The sequence below is a fragment of the Temnothorax longispinosus genome, chromosome 4 (genome assembly GCF_030848805.1).
Source record: "Temnothorax longispinosus isolate EJ_2023e chromosome 4, Tlon_JGU_v1, whole genome shotgun sequence".
In the NCBI taxonomy this organism is placed as follows: domain Eukaryota; kingdom Metazoa; phylum Arthropoda; class Insecta; order Hymenoptera; family Formicidae; genus Temnothorax; species Temnothorax longispinosus.
Genome location: NC_092361.1, coordinates 5,024,738 through 5,039,641, shown reverse-complemented (window position 1 = coordinate 5,039,641; position 14,904 = coordinate 5,024,738). Strand labels below are relative to the sequence as shown.

General features: G+C 45.7%; 1 protein-coding gene across 11 annotated transcripts in view; it reads left to right on the top strand.

Annotated features, from left to right (window-relative positions):
• Rhogap19d (Rho GTPase activating protein at 19D) overlaps positions 1-14,904 on the top strand; it is a 35,329-nt gene that overhangs the window by 951 nt on the left and 19,474 nt on the right. For 4 of the 11 annotated variants that reach the window (XM_071777291.1, XM_071777294.1, XM_071777284.1 and 1 more), the window contains exons 2-6: positions 2,858-2,919; positions 11,622-11,813; positions 11,888-12,127; positions 12,366-14,022; positions 14,398-14,484. In XM_071777291.1, the coding sequence (XP_071633392.1) occupies positions 2,869-2,919; positions 11,622-11,813; positions 11,888-12,127; positions 12,366-14,022; positions 14,398-14,484 (2,227 nt within the window). In that variant the 5' untranslated portion in view covers positions 2,858-2,868. Of the gene's footprint in view, positions 1-1,001; positions 1,026-1,089; positions 1,205-2,564; positions 2,696-2,857; positions 2,920-6,631; positions 6,892-10,933; positions 11,074-11,621; positions 11,814-11,887; positions 12,128-12,365; positions 14,023-14,397; positions 14,485-14,904 lie in introns of those variants that run through there. The other 7 variants (XM_071777286.1, XM_071777287.1, XM_071777288.1 and 4 more) reach the window with 7 other exon arrangements.

The window sequence follows — 14,904 nt, the reverse complement described above, 5'->3', positions numbered from 1 at the left end:
TCCTAAGCGCTGCGCCGCCGCGATCCAGATCCCAACCTCGCGCGTCAACAACGTGGAGAGAAAAAGAAAGAGGGAGAGAGGAGAGAGAAAGAGAGAGGGGAACCCCTGGTTCTCGAGTTTTCAGCAATTTTCCAAGGAACACGACTCTCTTATCTCCTGGGTGCTGTTTCGTTATGGGAGACGCGCGTTTAACATCTGTCCAAGATAGTACTTTTAACAAGTCCTAAAGATAGGACAGTCGGACGCTCCTCCGTGAAAAACGATACCACCGGTATGTCTTGTTTGAACGCTTTTCTTATAGCGTTTTCTATTAGGGAAACTAGCGCAACACTGGTGCACACTGAGTGCAATTTTATTGCTCCAATTGTGAAAATCAGTTCACGTATTTTCAGTGTTTAATGTTCTATTGACAGAAATTTTTGTCAAATTAAACACAGTAGAACATTAAGCACTGAAAACATATTGCGCTAGTTTTCCCAGTAGAAAACGCTATTAGCTCGATGCGTTCACACTTGTATACAATTCCATTTTACGCATAATACTATCGCGGAAAGGTGTTAGTAATTGTCGGAATCGAGAAACTTTAAGTCGTAAGATTTTCTTCTCAGATTTTACGTAAAATAAGATATTTATGCACGTGCGTGCGCATATACAGATCTTACAGTTGTCTCGATCGGCGCGAACAGTGGTTTTTCGCTTTCCGATTAAAGTTTTTGGGAAACGACAAGCACGGGCAACGCGAGAGCACGCATTTGGCACGGTACGACTTGCTGGGGAAGGCGATCGTTCGACGCGCGCGGTAACCGAGGACAGTTTATCGGAAGCGATCCATGATGATGGATGTCGCCCCGCAATAATAAACGAGCCGGCCAAGATCGCGCGGCAGGCACACGTGTGTGCACGCGCATACACGCACGTAGAATGCATCGGAGGCACGTGCGTGACGCGGCTATTAATCGCGCTGATTACAAGCGTCCAACGTCGCGTTTTCGAACGGGCGATTTCGAGGCGAGCAGAAACGAGCGGTAGGATCGAAAGCGCTCAACATTTTGCGCACTCGCGTTTTTCAGCTGTTTCATGTACCATTCGCACGTCTGTTGTGCGATAATGCAATTTATTGTTGGATTTTTCCGGGTTTTTTTTTTATAGCTAAAACTAAAACTAACGTACACTCTTTGTGCTTGAAGTGAAATCTGTGAAATAGGTATATGTTTGTGAAATTTGACGAAAGCGAGAAGGAAAGCTCTATAGCACGGTTCAGCGCAGCGATAAAAAACAAATCTATACTGTTAGGAATATTATCACATGCAAAGGAATTCTCACCTAATTTAATCACTTGAAATATCTCTGTTTTTTACCAAAAGGTAAATAAGAAATTATTTGGATTTATGTAAATATCATGGTTTACAAAATTTAAATCGAAATTTGAAACACTTAAATCAGATTTTGTATTTTGATACGATTTTTCTACATTGATTTTCCTTGTTTCTCCAGGTAAAAATATCGAGGCGGACCGCCAGAAAAATCAATGCTTTACGAGATATTTCATATTTTATGTGCCGATATATATTCCGACATAAAACACGACATGCCGCGAGAGGTATTCGCCTTTCAAGCGGCCAAGCTGTACAAAAGTTCTCGCAAGAAACTCAGTATTTTACCTCGGGATAACATCGGAGCGCGTGCTTTCCATTTTCGTTATTATTTCGCTCGCTAGTCGCTCGGCTTGAGCCGTTCCGTTTTCGATCGTAAGCGCATTCGCATCGATCGAAATTATCGCACGATGGGTGCGGCATGTATATGCGGGTGTATATGTGTACGTGTGTGCTCTCTCGTTCAAAATTCACGATAAGCTCGAGACGATCCGTCCGCTCGTCCCGATCTCAATCGCGCGATTCAGCGTCGCGTGGAAAATCGCGTGGAGCAAACGAGGCCGCTCCCGGAGTCTTGGTAATGACGGATCGCTTTTTACGAGCGAATCTCGCGATCTCCTTCCAATCGGACGCGCGGTGCAGTTGCGGCGAATCGACAACTTCGTCTCGCACGTCTTCGACGTGAAGCGGCAAAAAAACAGAAACAACAACAACAAAAAATCCAGAAACCGCGAACACCCGTTGCGAGGGGAGTCAACCGCGTTTCAGAGTAATTACCAGCCAAGTCTGGTACGACTGCCTTCAATTGGTATACCGTTTCGAGCGCGTGGATACGCACGCTCGGCTCCGGCAGATAATAAACATCGTCGTTATACCTGCGTCTTGCTTGCGGTCGAAGGAAAATTTCACGCTGACCCGTCCTACGACGCCCCTTAACGTCTTGTCCCACAACACGTCACCGATCGGCTCCAATGATAGTCTGCGATAAGAATGTTTTCCGACGTGTGCGTGCGTGCGAGCGAGCGCACGATACCTTTCGTTTCTCGCGTGAAACCACGTCAATTCGCTTAATGACGTTAATTCTGCGGATGCCAAGATGTCGTTCAAGAACGGGAACGACGAGTCCCGCGATCGCGCGAGGTCAGAGTAGGTAGTCGGCCGGTCGCGACTTAATGGAGAGAATCGCTGACGAGGATACGTCGTTGATTGCTAATCGATCTTGCGCGAAGTAAAATCGCTTGAAAAAGGCTGAAAAAACGGAGCATTATTGCATTACTATCTCCTGCTTGCACGTGAAACCGTTAAATCGCGCGAAAAGTTCGGTAAAATTTACCGTATAACTTGACGATCTTTTCGAAGATAGGCAAGACTTATCGAACGATCATCCTATCCGCGAAATTTAAATTGATTTTATTTTTTTTCTATCATGCTTTTTCTTACGGCAATACCTTCGCGTCTAATCTCGCTGTATTGGCTGGTTTCAGGACAAGGTGCAATGGCTGACGACCGAAATAACCACCGGGGCTTCGTCAGGCAGCCACACGGGGTAAGTGACGTTTTGCCACGTTAATCGCCAAATAGATTGAGTCGCCGATTAGCGATGTCCTCGCGCAACGCGAAATTCGATAATTTTAGAAAAGTCGCGGAGCCGCGAGAGAGGCGAACGAGTTGGCCGATGTCACACATCTCCGTGGCCGTCGAGAATCGACCACGTGGCCGCTCGTTCGATCGTCTTTCCCGCGGGAGCGTGAATTTTTAGATCGGAATGCATTCCGCGCTCTGACATTGACCGCACTGCCGCCGCACTCATCTCGCGAGCAGCGGCTCTCATTTTCGTCCTCACCGCCGACGGATTCCTCCGTGAAACGCGCCTTGGCGAGAAACAAGTCGGCGAGGTTCGATTTTCCGGAGCGCCCGGTTTTGGATCGACGACGTCGACGTCAACAACGCGTTTCCGAGAGGTCCTGGCGTGCTCCGTGCTCGAGAAACGAATAGTATAGATCGTCACCACGTGATTCGCTGACGGCATGGCTATCGTCGACAGACTCATCGCGGTTACGGATAGTACATTTCGGAAAATCGATGAGCTTCACAGGATTTGACGGCCACTTATCACGAACTAAACGCTTCTCGTTTGAAGAAATAAATCACGATGCCTGATCATGTCGAGAATTCCCCAAGATTTTTGGTAAACCATCCCAAAAGAGAGAGAGAGAAAATGTGTGTATGTGTATGCTCCGAGAACGGTAAATGCACGCGCGCGCTCGCGCGATGGCAGTTTGCGTAAATAAGCAGCTTAAAAATAGTTCACCGAGTGTGTTATATCGGAGAGCAAATAAAGCCTACCCGGCTTTAAAGTCATAGAGCACTGTTATACGAAAATTTCCCCGAATACCCTTGCCTCTGCGCTCCCACTCGTTTAACGAAAAATCTTGTGAAGCGGACTATTGCGAGGGCGTCGCGTTACTTCAGCACGACGCGCAAATAAATTTGCGATCGTCACTTAGGAGAGAAGAGACGTTTACTTTGTAAGAGATTCTCTTTATAAAACTTTGAAACTCTTTTGCGGTTCGCAGTCTCGACCCTCTCATACTGTGTGTTTTATTTCGCGCGTTTTCATTTTGCAGTAGCTATAATGCAGGTAGCGCAGTTACTTGTATTGTTCTGCCTCTTACCAGAGGTAATCTTCTTCAAAGCGCTTACTTAAGTTTGTCCCGCGTTGACCCGTGGCATAATCACGCACAACGTAGCATTACGCGCGCTCTCTCGCCACAATGCTTGCTCATCGATTACTTACTTCCCCGATTAGTCCACCCACCGTGTGCGTCTGAATCTGCTTACGATGACGCAAATCCGGCCAACACGGCCGGATAGTGTCGTGCGTGCGTGGTCTTATTGGGGAAAAAAAAAAAAAAGAAAACAGGCTCCATCTTCGAGAAAAAGAAGAAGACATCCTGTCGTAAAGGGCAATCTCGACGACCACGTCCAAAGTTAATGAGATTTAATCTAGCTGAAAACTTGAGATGTAGAATCGGATAGGAGGTTTTTTCGCATTTATTCTCGCAGGACTCGTTGAACAAACTCGTGAAATGTGTAAAGTGTTCCATATTCATGCGACGTCTCGCGCACTTATAACTAAATTACGATTAAATTAACGATTAAGTCGCAACGTCGTCTCGCTTGTATCAGCTCGTCATGGAAAGAGCGAGTTCTTCGCGAGCGCGTCCTCGTTCGGAAGTCACGATCTCCAGGGGAAAGAAAGGGCATTCTTGAGACCCGAGACAGATGCGACCGTCATGCAACGCTAATTAATCAGTTGTTCTCGCTCCACTCTCACCTCTCTAATTTGATTCTGGATACCGCGCTTTCTGCGTCTTCCCCGCCCGCCCACTCTGTTTTCTCTTTCAATAGAAATTTCGATCCACAGGGCTGCATTCGTTTCGTTCCGTTTCATTCCGAGTTTAGAAAATGTAACGTAATGTGGTTTGAAAAAAAAAAGCAGACAACGACTCGTGCCGATCGACTGCCTCTGCTCGCGTGCAAAATATTGCGCACGTTCGCGAAAGTGGCCCGTTGCCGGGCTCTTTTCATCGAAACGGAGTGAGAAACGTTCAAGGCGGTCATTCCGCAATTCGTTTTTAACATATATAGGGGATCGCCGATCGCGCGTTCAAGCGGTTATCGATTCGATCTTGCGAACTTGATGAGTCGCGTCGTCATTCACGTATGGAGCAAAAGGCATAACGTAACGGTCGACAAAATAAGAAAATTAAGAAGACGCATCCTGTAATTTTGCAACAGTCTTTGACCACATCTCGTTCTCAATCGAGAAACCGATTTCGAAATCGCTTTAACCGCGTATATCCAGAAAAAAAGAGAAACGTGAAGATTGCATATTACACGACTCTGGAAAACTTTTGCTCGCAATGCGATTCTGGCTGCAAACGAGTTGTTCGATTGAAAGTTTTATTTTCTCCATTATACATTCAAATTAAACGTTTCTTTCGGAACTTGGAGTTCTTTCTACTTCTACTTCTTCCTATCTATTATTGAAAATGAATATAATGGATCTCGGGTTTTCATTTTCCTATAAAATTTTGCGTCAAAAATGTCTCCTTCGGTTTACGACGAGTATTTTATTTCAGCAATCGGTATATCGCGTGTTTCAGCGGCAAAATCGACGGGGGTCTCGCAGGGAACCTGCGATCGAAGAATTGATCGACCGGTTTAACTTTCGCGGATGGCGAACTTTCGCGTTTTCGACCGTGAGTGTCGTCTCTCGCTGTGTCACGAATTCGACCGCAACCTCCATTAAACTTATCGTTATGACGCACGCAGACGCTTTCACACAAATCATTTTGATAAAAAATATTTCGGCAAATTTCTTGTTTTCAACCTTGAAACTTTATGTCAAACTTTACTTTATAGAAATGTTCTTTTTTTTCTTATTTTCACTGAACGAGAGGCGAAGACTCATTGGTCTTTTTATATCCTGTACCGATGCCAATGACAGACCACATCCGAGAAGCTTTTTCATGTCGCGTCAAATATGTATAACCGATTCGCGTTCGATCACCGAAGCCAAACAACAATCGACAACATTAACTCTAGAACACAACTTCCAGAGCATCCCGAAAACACACCATGGATCTGGGAGACCCATGCAACTTTGATAAGCTGTAACTGTATAGTTCAGATAAATATTTTTGGACTTATATTTTTTTTAGTTTGAAGCTCTGAAACTTAGGAATATGTCTAATGGGTTTTAATACCGAAAAGTTTTATTTTGTCAAGTCATAAAGTTAAAACTAAATGTCGAAAATAGAAAATTTTCCGAGCGAGCAAAGTTTTGTCTGGGTCTGGGAGACCCACGCTGTGTGTTCTAGAGTTAATGGAAAAGGGTGGCTGAATGGATCATCTAACTAAGCAAAGAAGGAGAAGTCGACAGAGTATGGTACTCCGGCACTGTGTTCCAAGAGCGACGGATATCCGCGAAAGGAGAAGAAGAAAATTCCATCGGAGAGAGGAGCGAGATAAGAGCGACGCGTCGCGCCGAGAGAGGTCGAGCCGTCGGTCACCGGTGGCGGACGGCTCGAAAACGCGCGTGCCGCGGTAGCGGCTATCGCCGACGGCTATCGCTATGTTTTGTAGGAGGTGACGATAACGATGACGCGACGTCGTCAGGAGGGAGTAATGCGCATCGTGTTCGCGAATTTCCCATGGTTGGGCCGCCGTTGACGGTAGTCGGTCGCGGCAGTATTGCCGTGACCATCGCGCCGGTTATGGTATCGCGAATGACGACGACGACGACAACGACGACGTGACGTTCAGCGACTCCGACTTTTCCGCCTCGGAGTCCACGTCCCGATAGATAAATCGCGTGAAGATTCGCGCGGACGAGCCGTGCAGCGTCTCCTTACCTGACATTCAACTCGGCGACGAAGACGCCGGGGATAAGAAGATGTCGATCGCGACGACGATGGCTTACCCGTTAATGCATGCCGCGGAAAATTAATCCGTAAGAGAAGACTCGTCCGTCATCCCTTGCGATGAGTTTCACACTCGATTGATCTACGGATAAGTCGACCGACACTACGTACGATGCGAAATCTGCTCGACGAGGTTTTTTTTCTTCGAGACACCAAAGACAGACGCTTTTGACAGAGCGGAGAGCGTAAATGTCGTTGAAATAATAAACATATCTCTTATCAATTTTTCAGCAAAATTGATTGTTCGATACTAAAATTAGAAATGTAGGGCACGGGATCTTGGATGGCATTAAGCATTTAGCGGGCTGTGGCTGACCTTTTAAAGATATCCATCCTCTATTCCTGAAAAAAGGCTTCGAGTAACATGTTGAAAAATTGCACGATTGATTACGTGTTTATTCAACCGGCTCGGAGACTCTTGAGAGATTGTATACGTTTGCAGACGGATGTGATATTCTTGTCCTGCTAGATTAGCCGATTTCACGCTCGGCGACAAAACGAATCTCTCGCGAGAGGCGCGAGTTCCCGGAGATGCGTGTGAGATCCTTTCCCGCACTTCTTTCGCTTCTCGCTTTTCATTCACTCACGGTAGAGCCGCGAGTTTCTTTCCCTCCAGTCAGTTCTCCTTTTCATTTTCTTTCGGCGAGGTCGCATCGCCATGGATGAAGCATTCCACTTTTTAAACGCGACGCGTTTAAGGCTCGTGCTCGCCTCGATTCGAGGCACGTCCGCGACGCCGAAAAGGAAACGGCGCGGCTCGGTATGTGTCCGCGAGATCCTTTTTTATTTTCATTTCAGAGATCGGCGACTACACAATCCATGCGTATATGGATTGAGCGAGCGATTGATCAATATACAATTAGATCAATGTAACAAAATAAATCAATATCACACGTCAAAAACAAATGGTTGTCTAACGTCGAAATTCCAGCGAAATTCCCATTTTTCATTGGAAAAGTTGGAAATCGCCTATCGGTCGTCGATCGGAGTTGCTTCTTATGTAAGAGTCGCCGGTAAAACGGAATTACGTAAGCCACTTGCACGCGGGACGTGCTGAATCGTATTAACACTGATACAAGGAAAACGCTCGCGAATAGTGCGCGGCGATTGGCATGCGAAATGAGAATAGTTGTCGCGTGGCGTGAGCGACAGGAGAATACAATTATCGCGTATTGTTCGCGCGATTGGAGTCGAGGATGAAATTTGGCCGATCCATTCGAGAAAACAAGAACATTCCAATCACGGTTTTCTTCCTTGAAAAGCGAGCGAACGAGAGAATCGTTTATTACCGCATCCTGTTTTTAATATCGTGAATATGAGGATCGCACTCGTTTGCTCTTACAACGACCGTCGACTCGATATTTCTCTGAAATGGTAAACAAACGGCCGTAACGCTCCCCGGAACTCGACGTTATCGATGTCGGAACTGCGCGCCGTCGGCGCGTCGTGCTCGTTGGCGAAGGCGGAAATGGCGAGCGTCGCGGTCAGCGAAAAGGATAACAGACCTCGAATCGAAGATCGGAGCCCCACGCGAGCGTTGGCGTGAACCGGTTTGCGATCGGTTAACGGCTGATTAAAACTTTAGGCGAGGTTTCTGCGGGATCTAAGGAAGGAGATTCTCCAAAAGAATCTTTCCTCCGCGCGTTCTCGAAGACGACGAGATGATATTCCCTTCTTCAGCCGATTTGAAATCAATTTCTTTCTAGAAAAAAATTTCTTTGAAGCATCTATGACTCTCGAATGATTAACGAAGGACGATAAGAGGCTTTTGTTGAATTAAAAAAAAAACAGGATCCTATTCTTCAGTTAATTCCAAGCAGAGTGATCAAGAGAGATTTGATTGAAGTTTAATTATAAAAGTAAAAGTTGGGAAAGATAAACGATTGTATGCTCATGAAGGAGAAATCGTCTCCAAATTGCAGTTTACGAATGACGCGTCCGGTAACGCAATAGCGATATTCCTAGTCGAATATTTGACACAATATCCACAGAAAAAAAAAAGAAGTGTCAAATCAACACTTATACTCGTATGTATACGCAACAATCTATAATCTTGAAGTGAAATTATAAACTTACTTCAACGAAGTCACTTATACTACAGGTAAACGAAGTTTTATATAGTTTTATATAGTTCAAGGAAAAAAAGTTGAAATGAAAAGTTGTAATTCTTATAAAAGGATTACAGATTGTTACGTACATACAAGTATATAAGTTTTGATTTGACACTTCTTTTTTTCTGTGTCGCGTCGAGCGAATGCCATATAAACGTGTTGTTCGACAGCACACACGATGAAGCTTTTGTGCATAACATCGTCGATTCGAGGGTGAGAAAATGAGTTCGTTAATGTACTCGCGACCTTGCGTGATGGCGTTCCCTCTTCTCGCAAGTGGATTTCAATGTATACATACATAAATACCTCTCTTCCTGACCTGCCCGTTCCCCCCGTCCTCGCCGACTTCCATCCTGTCCCGAGAGCAAGACGTGTTTTGCGAGCGCGAGCGTATATTGAACGTATGTAGTATGTACATACGTCGCGATTTACGATGCGTGACCGGAAGGTCGGGCGGCGAGGAAGGGGGGGGGGCAGGACACACGCGTGTCCGAAGACGCCGCGACACAAACGTGTGTCCACGTAATTATTGACCGTGTCGTTCCGCACTCTGTACGGTTTGGTGACCCACTTGCCGTTGACAACGCCTATTCTCTTCTGACCTACATCGTCATCGCGACGCTCGCTCACGTCCGCGCGATCTGTTTTCCATGCACTGCAGGAACATCCGATCGACCGACTTCGCTCGCCTGCGAAATACCGGAAAACCGCGCGGCACGAGACAATAATAACGGGGCGGTATACGCAAGTCACCTCGGTATGCGGTACCGCGACAAAAATTTCGATATTATCGATTCCCTTTGTTCGTATTGGCGTCGCGTTGCCGCGCGCATCGCGTTATTTGTGACTATCGGACAGGACGGCTGAATAAAAAAGAAGATGCTATCGACTGAAGTTTTGAAAAGGTACCGTCGGGCGTTGATACGCGCGACTCCGCACGCGTCCGAAATGCATCCGAGCGGATTAGATAACGCGGAAAACCGCGAAACGCCGCTGATTGCCGTCTTATCGTCGCTCCGTCGACCGCTTGTTTTAGTTTTTAGTGTATCTTGTTTTATCTCATTTTCCTATATTTGAGATAAATTATATTTTCGCCATGAGTTAAGCCCCTTACACAATGTCAGGCAACAGGCAATATAGGAACAGAATTTCCAACGTGACGGAAACTCTGTGTCTATTGCCTGTGACACTCTTTATTCTGCATTTATACATGATTTCTGATTTCTATTCTCTGTTCCTATTGCCTGCTGCCTAGCATTGTGCAAAGGCTGTTATCCTGCTATTTCGTAAATTAAAAAAAGAAAGAATTCGAAACGTTCGTTTGTCTTTGGAGGAAAGACGTCTTTAATCTCTGCCTTTTCGAGGCTTTAGCGCTTTGAAGTCTTGTATTTGTTGGACTTTTGTCGGTAATCGATTTCTTCTCTATCTCGGAGATAGATGTCCTGTTTCCATCCCTGTGCTCGCTTCCTGTGATTTCACTTTGAGCAAAGCGATTTTCGCTTGTCTCAATTCTATAGGTATACGATTATAGCGAACCGGAGCCGCGTATTTTTTGGCGTTTCACCAAATTTTACTCAACTCGCCCCGCGATAGAGAACGAGAACGCGCTAAACGTCTCTCCAGCTCTCCGCCGCCTCCGCCTCGGAGTCGGCTTGGAATAATTCTTGGCGGATATCCACGAGTCTGTCTGTCGCGTTTTCGCGTTGCATCGACTTTCCTAGTATTAGTCGGCCTACCTAGACGGTACAAATCGAGAGAGAGAGAGAGAGAGAGAGAGAGAACGAGAAGGAACTTGATCGATGTTCCGCAAATATACAGTTCGCGCGTGAATTCGGAATTCTATTTCGGTAATTCGAACCTAATCTGGCCTTCAATATTTGATAACTATGCGTTGTTTGTTAGCTATTCGAAGCGATGATAGCTATTAACACTCGTGATTGCGTGTATTGGAAATCTCGCGACATATGCAAGATACGTGTATATTTTTGCGATTCGCTCGTCTTGCTAGAGTGTGCTTATCATTAACGTTGAGCGAGAGATCAAGATAATGGAGTAGTCAAGTGATTTGGAGCACTCAGAAAAAATGAACCGTCTAAACAGGTGGAAAACAAAATAATATATCAAATACAATTGTAATTCTATAACATCTTGGAAGAAAAAAAAGAAGAAAGAGTTAACGTTTCTTCAATGAAGTACTTGGAAAATATATTTACTGTATTCATTAGTCATTTTAATTTTAAGACTTTTAAAGACGTCTGATATATCCGAGGATATATCAGATGTATGTTTAATATATTCTTAATTGGCGCTTTTGAAATTTTTGGCATACGCAGAAAAAAAAGAAGTGTTAAATCAAGACTTATATACTCGTATATATACGCAAACATTTATAATCTTGAAATGAGATCTATTGTGTTAAACAAAGGAAACTTGAATAAACTTATTTATATAGTTTAATCAAGAAAAGAAGTTAAATAAACAGTTGAAATTCTTATAAGAAAAGATTATAGATTATTGAAAACGTATGTATGTAAGTACGAGTATATAAGTTTTGATTTAATACTTCTTTTTTTTTTGTAACTAAAGGTTTATTAAGTTAACGAAAATCGTTGAGCTTCATCGAGAATTGATTAATTAATTGTATATAGGCAGGACACTCGTCTCCCCCGCCACCAGCGCCGAGTTCGGGCCCTGGTCCAGGAGATCCGGCGTCTCCCAGATCCGTTCAGAAGGAGAACTCGCCTCCTCGTGGTCCTCGAACCCTCCTGCTCCGGCGCAGCGAGAATGGCTACGGATTCACGCTGCGACATTTCATCGTCTATCCGCCCGAGTCCTGTTGCGTGAGTATCGTAAAGCAGGGGGCTCTCTGAAATCGAGCGAGAATGAAAGTGGATCCCTTATGCGTTGTTTGTAGATGCTGCCGGGACACGAGCGGACCAAGGTCGACGAGCCCATGGACACGATCTTCGTGAAACAGGTGCGGGCGAATTCGCCGGCGGCTGAGGCAGGTTTGCGCACTGGTGACCGCGTCGTCTCCGTCGACGGGACGCCTACCCGGGGTGAGCAGTACGCCAGCGTAGTGCAACGCATTCAACAAGCGGGACCGTGGCTACGCCTCCTCGTAGTCTCCAAGGAGGACGACATTCTGCAACGGGTACGGAAGATTTTTGCATTCCCACGAGCGGCAGCTTTCTGCTCGTAAAATGCCACCTGTCTCTTACTTCATTTTCCGCGCTCATATTTTATTAGCGATGCCGCAGTTTATTGATTTATCAAGTTTACTTAATTTCCAACGCAATTCAATATTTTCTTCACGCATGCTCTTATACTTATACGTCTACGATAAGAAGAATAAACAATTATTAATACGGATATCTTTCTAAACTTTCTAGTACTTTGGCGATACGGCGCATAATCCTGAAACGAATCAACGACCGCGATTGCGTTCCCCGGAGAGACTATCGCAGAAACAACGCAAGTCGATGAGCAGCATGATCCCGGGCGGATCGCCGAGAACGCGACAATCTTGGGTTTGTTCTCTACCGTCGTCCGAGAGTCCAAATCATCAAGAGGAAGCGATGTGCAGGATGTCGCCGTCAACGATGTCTCAATTTCCGATCATGGAATCTCAAATCGCGAACGCATTGCAGCAACAGAAACAGCAGCAACGAAGAGGCATCTCGGAAGCAAGCGCATTATACGATCTTTCGGAGGACTCTCGAGTTCCGGGGAGGAAATTGCAGTTGCTGCGTGAGGATAATGTGCAACCGAGCGGCCGATTGTCCCTGGATTCGAAATACGATCTGTATGATAGGACGCGGCCCGAGTCGGTGTACTCACGGCCAAGCAACGAACAGCTCTACGACAGAATCAACGATCCGATTTACGAGCGTGTGCGCGTCAGCGAGCACCATCCACAGCATTATTACCAGCCGTCTTTGTTACGTTATCCGGTCTCGCAAGCAGAGCCGCAGGTGCCGATCTACCGGCCGATCAAGCGAATGGTGGCTCGACGAGCCAGTGAGGGCAGCGGCAACATTGATTCTGAGATGGCGAGTTACGGCAGCATCGACGCGCTGAGATCGAGCGAGTCCAGCAGATTGAGCATGGAATCGAGACGAGACTCGTCGCCCGCCGCTAGCAAGGACAGCATGTCTCCCTACGATTCAAATTCGACTCTAACCGGCAACGAGTGCTCCGACGATTCCGTCATTATGAACAGACTCCGTAAGAGCTTCGAGCAGAAGGCGGAATTTCTGCGGCGGCCGAGTTATCCCGTCGGTTGGTCTGTCGAGCCGTCGCTGCTACCGAACATCGATCAATCCGCGGTGATTCAGAGGGAATTCTACGCAAGGCCGCAAAAGCTGCAGAGACAAATCTGGCCGCCGGGTCAGAATGAACAACAGCAGAGACAGCAATCTCCTACGAGAAGGTCTCAAGAGAGGAATATCGTTACCAAGACCGTCACGAGTTTGAATAAGCCGTCAAATCAGAGCGTGCAGAGGATAAAGGACGTGGACTCTAACTCTGAGTATTCGAAGCCGCGCAACGATCAACAACTTGGAGACAATCAGTCTGTAGCTGGAGATCATTGTTACTCGCCATCGCTTCTCTATGACAACGAGCTCGCGAAGGAACAGCAATACCGAGGCGCTGGCAAAGGTAGTTTCGTCAGCATCCTGTCGAGAATACACGAGAACATTAGTACAAATCAGCAACAGACGTCACAAGAGACGCGAAACGGTTCCTCGTCGCTACCATCTTCCCCGGGACCGGACAAGAAAGCCGGCAACGACAGATTTCCGGTACCGCCGCAGGGCTTGCAGATCGTCTCGAGACGCGCTAAACAGTTCGAGTCCGGTCGTTTGCTGAGCGACGAGGATGAGCCCGCTGGTGATCGAACGAATCTTTACAAGAGCGAATTGTCCAGATTGTCAAACAAGAGAAGTGTACCGAATGTAGCTGTGCGAAAACGAGAGTTCGAGTCGAAAGCCGAGAACCAGGACTCGAGAAGATTACCGGCCAGAGAAACGAAATCTCTTGACACTGGTAAGCACAATGTAATCGCCTTTTCATTTTCCTGTTAAATTGATGCGAAATGATTGGCGTCACATTTGTCAGATAAAGTTGTAACAAAATTCAAGCAAAATTATCGCTACTGCCTTCAATACATTTATTTCTTCATCTAAGGAAATCTTTTCAATCCTCAAGCAATAATTTGGATGACTTTATTTAGCACAAAACTCCATGAAAAAACGACAAAACTTTTGCATCAATCCAAATATTGAATTGTGTAAACTTCTATCGACCGACGTTTCGATGGTAATCGGCAATCGCTATGAATTTCACGATTAATTAGGATTAGATCAAATTAATAATGCTAATTGTCAGATCAATGCTCAGTAAACAAGTGTCATCGTTTAGGTGCAGCATTGACAGGCAACAGAATAATTCCTATAGGCAGCAAGCATATCCATTGCGAGCCACCAGCCGATTATAAAGAGAGTAAAGGTAGATAAAATTAAGAAGCTGTATCGAATACTGCTTGTGCATTGTCGTCTTGTGCCGCTCTTGTGCTGTCAGTGATTCGTTCGCATTCAGTGTGGACCGCGATCACGATTTGGCGTTAATAATGTAATGTTAATATGATAGATGATACAATAATTAATACACCTTACCCGCTTCTCACGCTCTAACTAAGACAAAAATAGGTACATGTTTATTATCCCTACATAGATAAAATCGTAACATAGATAAAATCGCAATTAGTTTTAATAATTCATTTTTATCGTTTAAAACCGTGTTTGGAAGAGACGCGCGAGATTGCTTCCAAGCGGAAGTAATCGGATAAAGCCGTGATACACCGGAATTTGTCGACGTAACATTATGCACAAAGGGGACATTAACTGCCCCCTTGCACCCGACGTTTTT